General features: G+C 33.5%; 1 protein-coding gene across 2 annotated transcripts in view; it reads right to left on the minus strand.

Annotated features, from left to right (window-relative positions):
• USO1 (USO1 vesicle transport factor) overlaps positions 1-19,364 on the minus strand; it is a 74,747-nt gene that overhangs the window by 41,843 nt on the left and 13,540 nt on the right. For both annotated transcript variants that reach the window (XM_016207551.2, XM_016207549.2), the window contains exons 2-4: positions 18,413-18,499; positions 18,274-18,338; positions 11,673-11,749 (exon numbers count right to left, since the gene is read on the minus strand). In XM_016207551.2, coding sequence (XP_016063037.1) covers positions 11,673-11,749; positions 18,274-18,338; positions 18,413-18,499 — 229 coding nt within the window. The remainder of the gene's footprint in view (positions 1-11,672; positions 11,750-18,273; positions 18,339-18,412; positions 18,500-19,364) is intronic.

Here is a 19,364-nt window from a genome sequence, read left to right on the forward strand (position 1 = left end):
CTGAAAACATTATTGAACATGTCCTTACTGTTAGTGTTACTGTGTTAAATAATTTAATTATAAAATTAACCAGTTACTTGTGGATTTTTCAGTATCTTTTTTAAAAAAAAGTTAACATATATATCTACAGTTATTTGGCAATAACATTAGAACTTGACATTTAATTTCTCATTTATTCTTTAAAGAATTTTATATTTGTCCTTAAACGTCTTTAAACTATTTGTTGTTTCAATGCACTCTGTCAAAAACATAAAGGATCACTAAAAACTACTGAAGCAACAACTGCCAAAGCATATTATCATTTAAAATCTGCCTATACTATAAACACAGTTTAAGATGGCAAGTACACTTTTCCCCATTTCCTAACCCACACCAGAAACAGCCAACTGATCACAGCATCAACTGCAGTGACTATAAACCAATGACGCTGGCAATCAAGATCAAACCTATTTATTATCCCTCAAACACTTCTTTTTTAAATATAAGAGTTTAATATTAATGTACTTTAGAAATGAAAAAAAAAAACACCCCAAAACACTAGCAGATAACAAAAAAAGCAAAGCAATCCAACAGTGACAGTGATAATCGCATCAGTGTTTGTAGAGGAAAGAGAAACAAGAGACTACAAGTAGAAATAAAATGTTATCCAATACTGATTACACATCCAAATATGCTGGGTTTATCCTTCAAAAACTCTAAGAAATATTTCTCTTAGCTCTTGTATCCATAAAAGAATTCACAGTTTCTGAATCTCAAAACTACATTACTTAAAACAAAATATACTTTAGTTTTAAAAGAATTACTCTGGCTGCTGTGCTGAGCATAGAATGTCAGGGAGCAAGGAAAAAAGGGCGACAGAAAGAAGATAAAATCAGGGTCAAGAGGGCTTAGACATCAGTGGTCATAACTTTATGAAAATTGAATAGGATTTGCTGACACAGTACATAGAGGGGTATGAAAAGACCAAAAAAAAAAAAAAGAAAGAAAAGAGTGATTCCCAGGTTTTGGCCTGAGGAACTGAATTGGAAAGATGGGAAAAGCAACTTGAGAGTACAGGAAGAAGTTTAGTTTTGGTGTTCGATTTGAGAGACCTTACAAAAATCTGAAAGGAGTATCAAGTGAGCAGTTGGATAAATACAAGCATAAATGTGGAGAAGTTTGGGTTAGATATATACAGCAGAATGGTAAACATAAATGATATGTAAAGTCACAAGACTGGGTAGGAAAGGGCATCTGTACAAAACTTACCACTAACATCACACTAATGCTCTCTACTTAAGATCAGGAAAGAGCAAGAATATCCACTTTTACCACTTCTGGTTGACATTGTACTGGAATCTCAGTCAGTGCCATAGGCAAGAAAAAGAAATAAAAGGCATGCAGATTTAAAAGGAAGAAGTAAAACTCTATTTACAGACGACATGTTTGTCTATGTAGAAAATCCTATGGAATCTACAAAAAAGCTATTCAAACTAGTAAGTGGATTTAGCAAAGTTGTGGGGAATAAAAGGTCAGTATACAAAATTAACTATATTTCTATGTACTGGCAATGAACAATTAGAGACTGAAGTTTAAAAAACAATACCACTTGAAACAGCACCAAAAATATTAAAGACTTAGGGATATATTTTATAAAAGATGTATAAGACCTATACTTTGAAAACTCCAAAATGTTGCTGAGAAATATTAAAGATGTAAATACATACATATATATATATATATATATATATATATATATATATATATATATATATACACACACACACACTGTGTTTTTGTACTAGAAGGTGCAATATTGTGTAGATGGTAGTTTTCCCTAATTCAATTCACAGATTCAACAGAATCCCAATCAAAATCTCAAGTCAGTTTTTAAAATATAAATTGCCAAATTGATTCTAAAATTGATATGGGACTGCAAAGAACCTAAATAGGCCAAAGCAATTTTGAAAAAGAACACAGGACTGAAAAAGTTGGAGGTCTTACTAAATAATTTCAAGATTTATTATAAAGTTATAGTAATCAAGACAGTGTCACATAGTCAAAAGGACAGAAATACAGACCAATAGAATAAAGTCCAGAAATAGATCCATAGCTCAAAATGGATCAAAGACCTAAGTGTAAAAAGTAGATATGGACCACAGATTTAAGCATAAGAATTAAAACTATAAAACTTTCAAAAAAATCATAGGAGAAAATCTTAGTGATTTTAGGTTTAGCAAAGATTTTATAAATAGGAAACAAAAAGCCTAAATTATAAAAGAAAACTGAATTTAACCAAAAGTTAAAACTTCTGCTCTTCAAGATACAATGTTAAGAAAATGAAAAGTCAAGTCAGGGAGAAAATATTTGTGAAATACATATCACAACTGACTTGTATCTAGAATATATAAAGAACTCTTACAACTGAAGAAAGAAGACAAACAAACTAGTAAGAAAGACAAAAGATTGGAACAAACACTTCACCAAAGAAGAAAGATATACAGATGGCAAATAAGCACACGAAAAGTTGTTTAATATAATTATTCATTATGAAAATACAAATTAAAACAACCATGAAATATCATTTCCCTATTAGAACAGCTAAAATTTAAAAAGAATGACCATTTCATTACCAAGTATTGGAGAGAATGTGGAAGAACTAGGACTTGCACATTACTAGTGGCAATGTAAAACGGTACAACTACTTTGAAAAATGGTTTGACATTTTCTTATAAAGTAAACATACGCCTACTATTATCACTCTGCCATTCTATTTCCAGGCATTTACTCAAGAGAAATGAAAATATATATCCACATAAAGACTTATACATGATTATTTATAGAAACTTTAATTGGAACAGCTAAAAACTGGAAACAATCCAAATGCCCACCAAAAGTGGAATGGATTAACAAATTGTTGTATATACATACACCAGAATACTACTCAACAATAAAAAGAAATGAACTATTGATATACAACATGGATGAAAATAAAAATAATTATGTTGAAAAAAAATAGACCGAAACCCCCCACAAAATAAAAAAGAGTATATACTGTATAATCTCACTTATATAAAATTCTAGAAAAATGCAAAGTACTTTACAGTGACAAAAACAGATCTGTGATTGAATGGGGACTAGGAGGAGGAAGGGTAGATTACAAATATATAAGTACATGAAGACTTTTAAATATATTTACTATTTTGGTGGTAGTGGTAATGGTTTCATGGGTTTATATGTCGAAACTCATAAAATTGTACATTTATATATGTGCAGTTATTTTAATTATACTTCAATAAAGCTATGAGTGTGTGTGTGTGTGTAGAAAGCCAAGTGGAGATATCAAGTAAGTATGTGAATACACAATTACAACCTTCAGTGGAAAGGTCTGAGTTGGATATATACATGTGAAAGTGGCAAGCATATAAATGATATCTGAAGTCACAAGCCTAGATGAGATCCCCAAGGGAAAGAATGGAGAAAAAGAGAAATCTATGCCATGGGACATTCCAATGTTAAGAGGTTGGGGAGGTGAGAAAGAAAACAGCAAAGGAGACAAAGGAATAGTAGCTCAGTGAGACCGGAAGAAAAACAGGGCTTCCCTGATTGGGGCGACTGAGAAATAAATGAAGGAAGTGTTTCAAGGAAAAAACAGTGATTCACTACCAAATAAGCCGACAGGTCAAGTGTTATCTCTGAACTTAATATGATCAAGAAAGGAAGTAGCACTGCTAACACAGGTAGAGGTAATTTCTGTTTATGCACAGAATGGCGAGGGCATGGAGTAGTCAAATTAAACCCATATTCAACCACTCTGTAGCTGCATCACTTTGGTCAGAGAGCCTAAAAATATCAAACCTCACTTTCTTTATTTGTAAAATGGGGACAATGTCTTTCACATAGTTTTCTTTGAGGATTCAAAGTAAGTACAATACCTAACATAGTGCTTGATGATAATCAATGCTCAGTAAGTAGTAATATCAACATTATTATCATTATGCCTAAGAGGATTTCTCAACCTTGGCACTATCGACATTGATATTGTTGTGGGAGGCTCCATATGCACTGTAGGACTTTAAGCAGCAACCCTGGTCTTTACCCACAAGATGCTAGTTGCATTCCCCAAGATTTAAGATATAAGCTATATATGTATATGTATCATCAAGTTTTACAATTAAACATAACAATCTTCTTTTGATGATTCAGAAAAATATTTCAGTTTCTTGTAAGTTACCATTAATTAGTATTATCACCAACATGTAAAAGATGTTAAAAAAAGTATATCCTATGATACTCTCAGAAACATGACTGTCTATAAATAAGTCCTGATATTGATTTATCTCATTCTCATAAAAGTTACATGCAATCAATCAAGAAAAGTAGTTATTTGCGTTTATGACTGGGTGCTAAATAAAAATAAATTTGCTGCATTTTATTTTATTATTTTATTTTATTTAATAGATCTTTATTGATTTCAGAGAGAGGAAGGCAGGGGGAGAGAGACAGAAACATCAATGATAACAGTCATGATCGGCTGCCTCCTGTACGCCCCCAACTGGGGACAGAGCCTGCAACCCAGGCATGTGCCTGACCGGGAATCGAGCCACAATCTCCTGGACGCTAGGCCAACACTCAACTGCTGAGCTATGCCTGGCCAGGCGCTGCATATTTTTTTAAATTTACCAAACAGCTGATTTTCTATTCAACCCGTTAAATTTGATATCTTAGAATAATGGTGCCTTTAGAAGAATTGTTTAGGGAAGCAGTCTCTATTTCCACTTCAGAAAAAACAAAACAGGTAGAGGAGGGGATGAAGGGATGAAAAAACAACATTTAAAAGCAATCATCATGTTACTGCACAATCATTGATACATTAAGGGTATTACGTTAAGATGACAGAGGCTTGATGCTACAAAGGCATATTAATCATAAGGAAGTCTAATACTCAAACATAACTAGAGTAGGCTCAAGGGACATTCCATGTCATGGATGCACTTAAAGGATTGTCTGTTGTTCCTTTGGGAGCTGATAAAATTCTGTGCCCTAATTATTCACACACCTTTGAATGTAAAAATCTGCATAGTAAATTGTGATTTTCAAAGTCAAAGGTGAATTTATCAGTGGAGCTGAGAAAGAAATAAGACCAGGTAAGTAGCAAGAACTACAAACTCTTCCCTTTTTATTTAAAAGTTGATGTAATTATGGAAAGGAAGATTACAAAGAAATTGGAAAATATGAGAATTTGGGAGGTGATAAAATCTTTTAAAAATCTCCCTCTTTGGAATTAGCTATAAATAGGAGCCCTGATTCTCAGGGTATGTATGGTAAATGTCACATAGACAATAAAATACCGTAAGATTCAGTGGGCTAAGGAGTCTGTCTTGTTTTAAGTCACCCCCGAACCCTAACAAACCATGGGTATGTGTGAGATGGTACCAGGAACAAATAACTAGCCCAATTCCAATAAAATTTTATAGATTAAAAAAACAGATTAAAAAAGTGTACAAAGCCCGGACGGTGTGGCTCAGTGGTTGAGCATCGACCCATGAACCAGGAGGTCATGGTTCAGTCCTCGGTCAGGGCACATGCCAGGGCTGTGGGCTCAATCTTCCATAGGGTGCATGCAGGAGGCAGCCAATCAATGACTCTCTCTCATCGTTGATGTTTCTCTCTCCCCCTCTCCATTCCTCTCTCTGAAATCAATAAAAACACATTAAAAAAAAAACCTGTACAAAAAGTGGCCTATGGGGAACACATATCAAGTGAATAGCTCTCCAAATACATGAGAAATCTACCTATGTAACTTACTGTCTCCCCCTTAGAATTATCTCCCTCTAGAAATTAAGATCACAGCAATGTGATGACCTAATTGCAGTTGCTTTGTAGGACTATCTTTCATTAACATACATTCATATTTGTTGCATGAGACAATACTTGGGTACATATAACTAAATAATGCTTCTGAAATATAATTTATTATATAATGGTTTTTATTTGAGGTTATTATAGTAGAGAATATAAATTCCATTCCAGGGGCAGGGGAGTACTGTATGAGTGAAGCTGGCTGGTATAAGACAACAGGGAGCATGGAGAGTATGTGCCTTGTCTAAGGGAAGCAGCAGTTACTCAGCTCCAGCTGACTGCTGCCATGTGAGAATGCAGGCCCAGGTGTCATCAGTCTTCAGATTTTTAAAAAGAAGTCTAAGACCCAAAAACCGATGTGAAAGCTCCCAATTTGTAATACTTGCAACTTATTTAAATTATTTAAAATACTAAGTAGGTCAAACAATTTTGCTTATAAGACAGACAATGCTTATGGGCCAAAAGACTGTGACTGTCAAAGAAAAGCTCAAAATAAAAGTCAGACACTAGGAGACTATTAAAACTTGTAAAATAATCTAAAGCAGAAAAAAAAGCACATACAGACTTGATGAATTCTTTCCATGAAATGTTTTTTTAAAGTGCTGAAACATTTATGTGGATAAATGCAAACAACTAAGCTGGGGGTTTAAGCCTTGGTTAGTATTTCTCAAAATGCAGGGCATTATGGCGTGTAAATATGTAACTGAGGAAAGCAGGTGCCTGCGCGCACACATGTAGTTGGATTAAACAAAGATGAATAGGTTTTTTTACTACAGGATACTCAGCACTTACTACATTTATTTAAATTTTGTGATGCTTCAGAAGGCAATATAGTATATTCTGTTTATTTAATTATGGACCCCTTTTAATACAAAGTATTCTGGGACACATCTACACTTTAAGGAATGAGGGTTTAACCCAAGAAAATGTTTAATTCCTGTTTGCACTGAGCATAAGCTAATGACTTAGCAAGAAGGAGAGTTAACATATTTGATTTACTCTGCAGCTTTAAAGTATAAAATACTGTAACTTAACAGTATATAATTAAGACCCATGTTTTGAAATGAACTAGTAAAATATAACCCTGTTCCAAAGATCAATGGTTCCTTCTGGTTTAATATTGTCAATTTTAAAAAGCTATTAATGAGATGAACTCTATTTAAGTATAAGATAGCACTTCTGAACTTTAATGTAGAGTGCCACAAAAATTAGCTAAGCAATTAAAGTAACATACAAAGCTATTTTGGTGTAGTAGTAAATTAAGCTAAAACTACTACATTAATTATATCTACAAGTTGTAAACCAAAACTAGACCCATGAAAAATTATATCCATTTTACATGCAGCCAAAGATATGAGACAAGTAAAGCATCCTCTCTCATTCAATATACTTACTTTAAAACTCCTAGAGTTAAGTCTATTTTTACATCCTATATTTTATATGCTATACTTATTATAACCTGTAAAAGTAAATGACTATTGTAATATAAATGAAAAAATAAGAACTAAATGGCCCTTTGTTATTATAGAGAAAATAAACCTACGACAGGAATATAAAATTAAAAACTGCTTTTTTTAAGAAGTCTTTATATACCCCTGAACACATTTCATGCCTATTTATATGACTGGCTTTTAACTAAATATGTATATATACATTTATTCTTCAAGTGTATTTACAGTTGTATTTTTTTCACAGGTATAAATAATATTCAAAAATATTTGTGGCCCTTTAAAACTCCATTCCATATCAAGTTCAAAACCCATGTTACGGACGACAAAACTACTTTACAAAAAGAGATATTCTAACAAAAGTAGTCCTAACTCAGAGTGAGGGAATATCAAGTAAATTAAACAAGTATGACTATATTTTTTAACGTTTGTATTAAATCAGAGATCTATGGAATACCCCCCCCAAAAAAAAGAATGTATCCAAAAATATATTGTTATTCTACTTACTAGATGATACTATAGAAGTTATACGGTTTCTGGGCTTCCAATTTTAGAAAACAGAAAAATTGCACCTACCTCAAGGCTGCTATGAGAATCAATTAAGATAATGGACATAAAAGCACTGTAAATTTTAATGTTCTATACAAGTACGATGAAACAATAATAGAAACAACTACTGATCTGTACTACCCAACAGGGAATAGCTTATTGTCACAAGAGTCAAGGCGTAATGCTCCAGTATTTTCTGCTTTCAAACAAGGGATTCGAATGACACAAAAGGTAATGCTATACAACTTAATAAGTTAGTTTCCTTGTTAGCTTTTTGTTAGGTACAGGCAACTTTGTTGTGCACTATTTTAAACCTCCTTTAGATAAGGATATTCCCTTCCTTATTTTAAAAAGTTTAGGATCTCAAAAAACGGTAAAGCAAAATAAAATAAAACTTGGTAACTTTAATTATGAGTTAAAGAAATATCAAGGTTAAAGGCATATGTAACTTGAAACAGGCCACCGGAAAAAAAGACAATATTGTTGAGTTCTATGAATTAATATAAAAAATGTCAGTAACCAGACATTATTGTGCATGCATTATTTTAAAGGGACAATATCAACATTTAAATATTCTCTGAACTGAATATTGATAAAACTCACATGTATACATGTTTATGTATACATATTCAAATATTATTTTTATTTTTATTTTTTTAAAAATTGCCTCACATTTTTCCAGGTAATACACAAAAAAGAATTCAAATAGATTGTCCTACCAGAGAAATAGCTTTAATTTTGTTAAATGCACTAGACTATTTTCTGTGTTCTAGCCAATAAGCAGATTTAGCAGTCATAAAAATTTAAAAAAGCAATATAAGATTATCAGATATTGCTCTTTAATTAAGGAGTTCTTATACAGTGAAACAAATCTCAATCTACCAGCCAGAAGAAATGTCACTTGACAGTGTCCTTTTATATTACCAGAAATTATGCTTAAAAGCATCATGCATATGTAAATACAACCTTTTACCTTCAACATCATCTGAAAAGGTACATGAAAATAAATAAATAAATAAATAAATACACACATACATACATACATAAAAAGTGACCGATAAAGAAAATAGTTTCTTATGTAGAATTCACAATAAATAAGAGCTTAAAAATGTCAAATAAGTAATATAATCTACTGACAGAAGAGACTCATATTTCATTTTACTCAAATAGCAAAAGAGATACAGCATATGCTATATACTCAGGATGATGAGACAGATTTTTCAATACATTAAAGGGTTATAAAGTATCTCCTAGGTAAAGAACTCTAAAATGAGGTCCATTATGTCAGGTAAGAATTACCCTGCCCCAACTTCATTTATTGATTCTTTTTAAAAGAGAGACAGAGGGAGGGGGGAGAAAGGGGGAGGAAGGGGGAGAGGGAGAGGGAGAGGGAGAGGGAGAGGGAGAGGGAGAGGGAGAGGGAGAGGGAGAGGGAGAGGGAGAGGGAGAGGGAGAGGGAGAGGGAGAGGGAGAGGGAGAGGGAGAGGGAGAGGGAGAGGGAGAGGGAGAGGGAGAGGGAGAGGGAGAGGGAGAGGGAGAGGGAGAGGGAGAGGGAGAGGGAGAGGGAGAGGGAGAGGGAGAGGGAGAGGGAGAGGGAGAGGGAGAGGGAGAGGGAGAGGGAGAGGGAGAGGGAGAGGGAGAGGGAGAGGGAGAGGGAGAGGGAGAGGGAGAGGGAGAGGGAGAGGGAGAGGGAGAGGGAGAGGGAGAGGGAGAGGGAGAGGGAGAGGGAGAGGGAGAGGGAGAGGGAGAGGGAGAGGGAGAGGGAGAGGGAGAGGGAGAGGGAGAGGGAGAGGGAGAGGGAGAGGGAGAGGGAGAGGGAGAGGGAGAGGGAGAGGGAGAGAGAGAGAGAGAGAGAGAGAGAGAGAGAGAGAGAGAGAGAGAGAGAGAGAGAGAGAGACATCGATCCAACCCACTGTTCCACCCATTCATGCATTCATTGGTTGATTCTTGCATGTGCCCTGACTGGAGATCAAACCTTCAACCTTGGCTTACGGGGACGAAGCTCTAACCAACTAAGCAACCCAGCCAGGGCCGATGAGAATTACCTTTTGGTGCAAGTTTAAGTTCCCATTTTAATCTTCCCTAGAAAAAGCGATTCTAGTACAGAATCATTTATCTTGTTTTAGCCAAAGGATCTTTTTAGATGTTGAATTAAAAGTAAAGAGTCCAAATATATAAAGAGAAACAAAAAATTGGACTCTGAACATGATTTTATTATAAATTTCTAACAAAGGAAAACGACCTAACTAAAAATTATTGCTGCTATACAATTTTTTTAAAACACAAAAATCATCCATTATAAACTACAAAAACCGATAAAGAAAATGGTTTCTTATGTAGAATTCACAATAAATAAGAGCTTAAAAATGTCAAATAAGTAATATAATCTACTGACAGAAGAGACTCATATTTCATTTTACTCAAATAGCAAAAGAGATACAGCATATGCTATATACTCAGGATGATGAGACAGATTTTTCAATACATTAAAGGGTTATAAAGTATCTCCTAGGTAAAGAACTCTAAAATGAGGTCCATTGTTTCTTTATAATTTTCAAATTATAAACTATAAAGTTCTAATTTGAAACAGCAAAGAGAGTCTTTTAACATATTATAACATGTGTGTTGTATCTAATTTTCTTAGAGAAATAACTAGACAATATCTTTTTCTTCAAAGTATGTTCTTGTGTGTACTGTATTTAAGTACTGTCATGTGAGTGACAGCTTCTTTTCCCATGGTACCAAATTACATTTTCTAAAGATATTTCATCCCTGAGAAATTAATGAAGTTAGTTGTAAGCTAGATATCAAAGAGAAATAAAAATTTTAAAAAAAGGATATTAAGTCCAAGAAACTGTGACTATTCAACATAACCCAGTTTCAAATGTTCCCATTACTATCTGATATTCCATGAAGTGCATATCTACATATATTTCTGCTGTACTTTTATTTTAAAAAATATTGTAAACTCAGTATTATCTACATTTCTTTATGACTTGTTTACTCAGAATTTTGAAAGATCCTACTATTTCAATGTAAATTAGATTTATAAAATACATGCATATGTCCATCTTTCTGACTGTCTAGAATAATAAAACCCCACTATGTCCTATTGCAACAGCCAATATGGTCAGAATGCACTCTTTAACAGCATTGTGAATGTTATTAAATGCATATGTTTTTTACAATATATAAACAGAATGTATACAGACTTCCAGTCAAGTGTTTCACGTATTGTCATAAAATAAATTAAGTAAATGACAGACTACCTCATTTTAAGTATGCAAGTAACTTGAAACAGAAAAAGGAAAGGAAGGATGTACAAGAGAAATGTGTGGATTCCAAGCTGATTCATATCATGTCACACCAAACAGATTCAATGTAAAAAAGACTTTCTGAATTTAACAAATTGTTGCTCTTTATAAGTTAACATGAGTCCTATGTTAAAAGTTTATTTATTAGGAAAAAACCCTTCATACTGCTCACCATATAACATATAAATAAAAAAGTATGATTTTTAATCAATAGCCAAAAATGATTATTTAATCCAGAGATTACTAATAATCATATTGCTTAACTAAAACCAAATACGAACAGAGGAATAAACATTTTTTTAAAAGAAAAGAATTTAATTTCATCTCCAAATTACACATAAGGCAATCATTTTAAAGATACTCTTCTGGAGTATGTCTTTCCTTTATTCATAAAAAACAAAAAAACAAAAACAACACCCCCCCAAAATAAATTCATAAAATAAACTCAACTTTTAAAACCAGCAAAATTAGTACAAGCCAGTTAACTTTATGTACAAAAAACACAGTAAAAGAAACTTACCTACTTCTTCTTCTTCATCATTAGATATTATATTAAATAGTGTATCCAAAGCATAACCTATTATTTCAGAATCCGAACTGGAAAAAAGAAATTATTACATTTATACACTGCTAGTTAGAGTGTGAACTGTAATGAGCATTTTTAGACAATTATTTAGCAAGACTGTATAAAATATTAATTCCATTTCTAAAAATTTATTCTAAGGAAACATGAGAGTGCAACTATAAGGAGTGTGTAAAGGTCTAATCAGAAAGAATATATGCACCCCTATGTTCATAGCAGCACAGTTTACAATAGCTAAGATCTGGAAACAGCCCAAGTGCCCATCAGTAGATGAGTGGATAAAAAAGCTGTGGGACATATACATAGTGGAATACTATGCAGCTGTAAAGAAGGATCTCGTACCCTTTGGGACAGTATGGATGGACCTGGAGAATATTATGCTAAGCAAAATAAGCCAGGCAGTGAAAGACAAACATCACATGATCTCGCTTATACGTGGAATTTAAAGAACTTAATAAACTGATGAACAGGAAGCATAGTTCAGACTGACGAATGTCAGAGGGTTGGAGGAGGGTGGGTGGGTGGAGGGGCAGAGAGTAACCAAAGAGTTTATATGCATATATGCACAACCCAAGGACACGGACAATGGTGGGGAGAGGGACTGGGGAGGGGGTGGGATGGGGTGGAGTGGGTCACTGGGGAGAAAAAGGGACATTTGGAATATTTTAAACAAAAATAAAAAAAAAAATTAAAAAACGAGTGTATAAAGCTTTATTTATAATAGTGAAAAATTAGAAGCAAGCTAAATGTCCAGTAACAAAACAAACAAAAAATAGCAAGGTAAATCCAACATACAGAAGCCAGTAGGAAAATATTGAATATAAAAATTAATGTACAGAATGATCCCATCTAGCAAAAAATATACATTTATGTCTTTCTATTTTAAAAAGATCTCATAAATTTATAAAATAAATCCAACTTTAAAGCCAGCAAAAATTAGTTCAACCCAGGAAATTTTATGAGTGTGTGTATGTTTATATATATACTTTGTGACACATATACAGAATGTTTATATAAACTAATAATGTTATCTCTAGTTGTACTCCTAAAGTTTATTTACCTGTTCTATACTTTATTTTCTTAAAAAAAGAAAATCTTATGGTAAACATGTACTATTTATAATATCAGGAAGTACAATATTTTGTAGTTGTTAATAAACACAAATTTTGAAAGCACGATGGATGATGATGGCATATAAGAGTGAAAAGCAAGAATGAGATACCAGTCACAAAGATTCAGCAAATATGAAGAAGTGATTAGGAATGATACATGAAAGCAAAGATGAGGGACAAAGGGGGTCACAATGAGAGGATGTAAATCTCAAATGAAGTGGGTTTTTAAATTATTATTATTTATCATTTTATTTTTGAGAAATTTTGAGGGACATCTTTTAAAAACCTTTTGAGAAACTAGGAATAGAAGGGAACTTCCTGGAAATGATAAAAGGAATCTATGAAAATGTAATCTATGAAAACTCAGTATTTTACCCCTAAGGTCAGGAACAAGATAGCAATGTCCCCTCTAATGACCTCTATCCAACATTGAACTGTAGATTCTAGCTACAGCAATTAGGCAAGAAAAGGAAATGAGAGACACACAGATTGGAAAGTAAGACATAAAACTATACCTATTCACAGATGACATTCTTGTATACAGAAAATCCTACAGAATCCACTAAAAAACTCTTTGAACTAGTACATAAATTCAGCAAAGTTGAAGGTTACATGCTCAATATAGAAGACCTGAAACTCAAGTAAAAAGACATTCTGTGTTCATGGATAGAAAGATGTAATATTGTTAAGATGGTAATATGCCCCAACTTGACTTACAGATTCACACATCCCTATAAAAATCCTAGCTGTTATTTGTGCAGAAATTGGCAAGCTGAACATAAAATACGTATGGGAATGCAAGGGATCTAGAGTAGCCAAACAATCTGTAAAAGAAAAACAAAGTTGAAGAACTCACATTTTTCAACTTCAAAACTCAGTACAAAATTACAATAATCAACACTATGTGGCACTGGCATAAGGACAGATATGCAGATCAATATGATACAGAGTCTAAAAATAAGACCTAACTTTTATTTCAATTGACTTTTGGCAAAAATGTAAAGACCATTCAATGGGGAAAAATCAGTCTCTTCAACAAATGGTGCTGGGACAACTACATATTTACATGCCAAAGAATGAAGTTGGACCCCTACTTCAAACCATATGCAAAAATTAACTCAAAATGTATATAATACCTAAATATAAGGAACTTAAGCTATAAGATTCTTAGAAGAAACAGGTATAAGCCTTCAAAACCTTGAATTAGACAATGATCTCTTAGATATGACACTACAGGCATACGCAAGAAAATGATGAAACAGATAAACTGATCTTTGTCAAAATTAAGAGCTTTTGTGCTTCAAAGAACACTATCAAAAAAGTGAAAAAACACCTCAAAGAGTGGGAGAAAATATCTGCAAATCATGTATGTGATAAGGGACTTGTATCCAGAATATATATATACAATTCAACGATAAAAAAAGATAAATAACCCAATTAAAATTAGGCAAAGGATTTGAATAGACATTTCTCCAAAAAAGCTATTACAAATAGGTCAATACATACATGAAAAGATGCTAAACATTATTAGTCATTAGGGAAATGCATAGGGAAATGCAAAGCAAAGCCACAATGAGATAACAAGTTATACTCACTGGGATGGCCATTAAAAAAAAGAAAAATAACAAGTGCTGGCAAAGAGAACTTGGACTTTTATACACTGCTGTTAATATTGTAAAATGGTGCAGCCTCTGTGGAAGATTTTGGCCATTCTTCCAAGTTAAACACAAAAGATACCCAGCAACTGCATTCCTATGTATAAAACATGTTCACACAAAAACTAGTATATGAATGTACATAGCAGCATCAATCATAATAGCTAATAAATGGAAATAGCCCAAATATCCATCAACTAATGAATGGATAAACAAAAGGTGGTATATCCATACAATGGAGTATCATTCAGCAATAAAAAAGGGATGAAATACTAATATATGTTCCAACATAGATGGACCTTGATATATTATGCTAAATAAAAGAAACCAGACAGAAAAGCCACATATTCTGATTTCATCTATATAAAATATCCAACATAATCAAATCTATAGAGAAAGAAAGTAGATTAGTAGTTGCCAGGCAGTGGGGGGAAGAAGGAATAGGAATGACAGCTAATGGATACCTGATTTCTTCTGAAGTGATGAAAATTTTCTGGAATTAGATAGTGATGATAATTGCACAAATTTGTGAAGATACTAAACCCACTGATGTGTACACTTAAAAAAGGTGAACTTTATGGTATATAAATTATATCTCAATTTTAAAAAAGCTATTGTGGTGTCATACTTTGGAAACATCAGTGAGAAACAGAAAAAATTTCAGGCCCTGAATGTGAGACTTAGGAGAATAAGCCGCTCTTCTCAAGGTGTCTGTAAGGGAAGCAGACCCATGGACAGATGAAGAGTGTCAAGCCACGCCAAGAATGGAAACAGCTCTCTGTGATGCAGCTAGCGATGAAGGGGATCCAGTGGGAGGATTCTGAGTGTGCTAGCTGGACAGGCCAGGAGAAGCATAAAATAGTAATGAAGACGAGAAATGGAAGGAGACGGCTGCAGAACACAGACCTTTGCATTGAATGAAGTTAAAAAACACTTTGAAAACAGAAGACAATAGGTAAGTATGGGAGGCAAATGGAAAGGGAATTTAGCACAAGAGAATGAAGCACAAGAAGGCTCATAGAACTTTGGCTTTGTTTGTTGTCTAAGAGGCACAATAAAATAGCCAGCGACCTTTAACATGATACAATTATTAGTTCATACATTCACAAAGCTGTATGATATACTCTACTTCTAAGCACAAAGCTTGGCACATAGTAAATGTGCAATAAATGTTTTTAAAAATGTATTTTTTAACCTTTATACCATGAGTAGCTGTATATTTATTTTCTGCTGTGCACTAAAAATAACAAATGCTACATTCTATTTTTCATATTGAGATATTAGTCATTTCATTACTAAATTTTTAAGACTCAGCAAGAACATGGACGCATGGAATAAAGATATATGGAATGAAAAAGAGATTATATGCATGTATAATCACCATAATAAAGTGTGTTTTTTTGTTTTGTTTTGTTTTTTATCTCCGATTCATTTTCTCTAACTTGGAATATTGTTTAAAGCAGACAACTAACTTATGTTAATGTATTAGTTTTGATGCTGTAACGAATTACTACAAACTTAGTGGTTTAAACAATACAAATATATCATCTTACAATTCTGGAAGTCAGAAGTCTGAAATGGGTCTCACTGAACTAAAATCAGGGTCTCAGCAGGGCTGCCTTCCTTTCTGTAGGCTCTAGGAAAAAATCCATTTCCTTGCCTTTTCCAGCTCCAGAAACCAGCTTCTTTCATCTTCAAAGCCAGCAAAACCAGGTGGAGATAGTCTCATATCACCTCATTCTGACTTTCTCTTTTGCATTACTTTTCCACTTTTAAGGAGGGTTGGTATTATTACACTGGGCCCACCTGTGTAATAATGAAGCACAGTCTCCCCATCTCAAAGTCCTTAATTTAATCACATATGCAAAGTTCCTTTTGCTATCAAAGGTAATATTCACAGGTTGTGGTGATTATGTGAACATCTTTGGGGCAGCCATTATTCTGCCTACCATAGTTACCCACTCTGGTGTTAATAAGAATGTCCTGAAACATCCAATGCATGTATTCAAATGCATTAGAATTAGTCGGCTTTGAAAAGGTAACCAATGTGGGTTATACTTTCTGAGGAGAAGAGAAAAGGTTCTAACTAGTATGAACAATCGGCTGGGCATTACTAAAATATAACTGAAAACGAGGCTATCAGGTTAGACAGACAGGCAGTACTGAAATCTTTAAAAAGCGTATATGCTTTGCTTTGTTTGAGGAACTTGGACTCCACACTGCACTGAGCTGGTGAAATGCATTAAATAGTTGAGTGACAGAAGATTAACATTTCAGAAAGATAATTCTTGCAATATATAGAATGAATGGAAGGTCAAAGAGATCAGAAGCAAAGAATGCACTTTGAAGGTGGTGGTCATTTTCAACTAATTCCAAAAACTCTTTGATATACCCCTCCTTCAAAAGATGGGGAACCTAATTCTTCTTCTACGTGTAGGCTGTACTTATTAACTTGCTTCTAACAAATACAATGTGGCGGAATTGATGGTATATGACTTCTGAGACCAAGTCCTAAAAGTCATTGGGGCTTTCCTTTGGTTCTCTCTCTAGGATCACTTGCTCTTGGAAAAGCCAATTGCCATATCATGAGGATGCCCACACAGCCCTACAGAGAGAGTAACATGGTGAGGTATTCCTGCCAATAGCAATGTGAATGAGCCATCTTGGAATCATATCTTCCAGTTAAGCCTTTAGATGACTGCATTCCTAGCTGACTTGACTGAAACCTCATGAGAGACCCTCATTTAGAATTGCCTAGCTAAGTCACTTCAGAATTCCTGATCCACAGAAATGGTGAGATATTATTTTGAGCCACTAAGTTTTGAGATAATTTGCTATGCAGCAAAAGATAACTAATACAGAGGCTATGAAAATGATGTAAGTGAATGATATTAAGAGCCAAAACTAAGACCAAAAAGGAAACTAAGAGAAATTCATGGATTCCAGCCGGTATTTGGTCTGGATGGGCAAAGAAAATGGGTTAAGAAGACGGGTGAGTTCAGTACAAATCCTCTTTTCTTACTTGAATGGAAGGTGCTATCAACTGGGATGAACTTGGGTCAAAAGGCAGTTGAAGGGGATGCAGGGGGTGGAAAGAAGGCAATTAGGAGAAGGGCAACTAGAGATAAATTACCTATTGAACATTTTGAATTTGAGGTATTTGTGAAAGATTTTGACATGGTAGAAATGTCCACTGAGCAGCTAAAGCGTGTAAGATACATTTAACTAGAGGTAAGATCTGAAAGGTATCCATATACAGTTATTAATTAAAACCAAAGATGCACATATAATCTTTTAAAGAGAAATTTAAAGAGCTAAAAATAGGCTGAGCGATCTTTCTTTTAAGTCATGGTCAGATTTAACACTTCACTCTATTAATAGTTTATTTCTCCAAAAAATAGCAAGTCTGGATAAATGATATTCCATAATATGTATATATTATAGACTAGTACATTATAGTATACCTAAGTGAACATCAAAACATCCATTTGCCCATTCAAACTCACGATCTTAATCCTTTAATTAACAGTTGCTTCATTAGATTTTTATATGATAAGTTTTCAACCCCTGAGGTTTGAGACTGTTTGTCCTAATGCTTAGTACAGTGTTTGCACCAATATATATTTATTGAAATAACGAATGCAAGTAAAAGCATAATGGCTTTAATATGTCTATCATTTCTTCAGCAGAGACTCTAAAACAAATTAAAATTTCAAGAAAAATTAGGAAGAAAGATTAATTAAAATTTCAAGAAAAATTAAAGAGACTCACCGATCTGTTTGTAAAACATGGATAAGATGTTCCATAGCTTGAATACCCACTTCCAAGCGATATTTCTGCACAAAAGAAAAATGTTAAAAAAACTAATATCCAACTTAATAAACTTAATAACTAACAAAGTGCTACCGACCTTGGATAATGACTTGAGAGCACGCACGGCATTTCTTCGATCATCCAGTAGAGTAGATGAGGCTACTCTGTCACAAAGCTTTTGAATCTGTCATGGAAAAATGAAACAGCATTAACAGAAGAGAAAGAAGAAAAAAGAAACATGAAGTTTCTCCCAAATTTATACTATCTAATTTTGGAAGAAAAAAAAAAGAAATCAACAAGTGGGATGTCATGGAAATGTTCTTTCACAAATCTAAATAACTATTTAGGTAATATAATCTCATTACAGAGATCAAACATTTTTCACAGACTTGAAAAATAAAAGTGGTGAAAGAGAAGTCAAATAAAATAAGTCACATAAATTGAGGAATTAAGAGAAATCATTAGTAGAACAAGAGTTTTCTAAACATGCCAATTATGACTGTTTGAATCAATAGGGGAGCATAATCCATTAGGGTTATGGTAGAAGATGGGAAGTTATTCAAAACATTTTTAAACAATAATTGTTTATATCATAATTTCACCCTATATTTAAACAAGAAACGTCAGAACTATATATCAAAAATTTTAAGTTTTGAATGTACCTCATAATCTATAAGGATAAAAAATTTCTATTATAAAAGTTTTTAATAAATTTACAGAAATTAAAATTCAAACTGAATTTAAAAATAAACTTTGAACATTATTTACAATAGGAAAAAACTGGAAACACCTTATCTGTCCAGAAAGAGAAGAAAAACTAAAGAAAATGTGGTACATTCTTTGGTGGAATACTATGCAGCTATTCAAAAGAATTAACTGTATTGATATGAAAATACTATGACTTAATAAGCAGTGGGGGGAAAAAAGCAAGTGGTAAAACTATATGTAAACTGTGAGCCTACTGAAGCAAAAGTCCCAAACTGTGTGAGTATGTAAACTTTCATTAAAAAAGAATTTGGAAACTTAAAACCATAAAACTTCTAGAAGAA

The sequence above is a fragment of the Miniopterus natalensis genome, chromosome 1 (genome assembly GCF_054644295.1).
Source record: "Miniopterus natalensis isolate mMinNat1 chromosome 1, mMinNat1.hap1, whole genome shotgun sequence".
In the NCBI taxonomy this organism is placed as follows: domain Eukaryota; kingdom Metazoa; phylum Chordata; class Mammalia; order Chiroptera; family Miniopteridae; genus Miniopterus; species Miniopterus natalensis.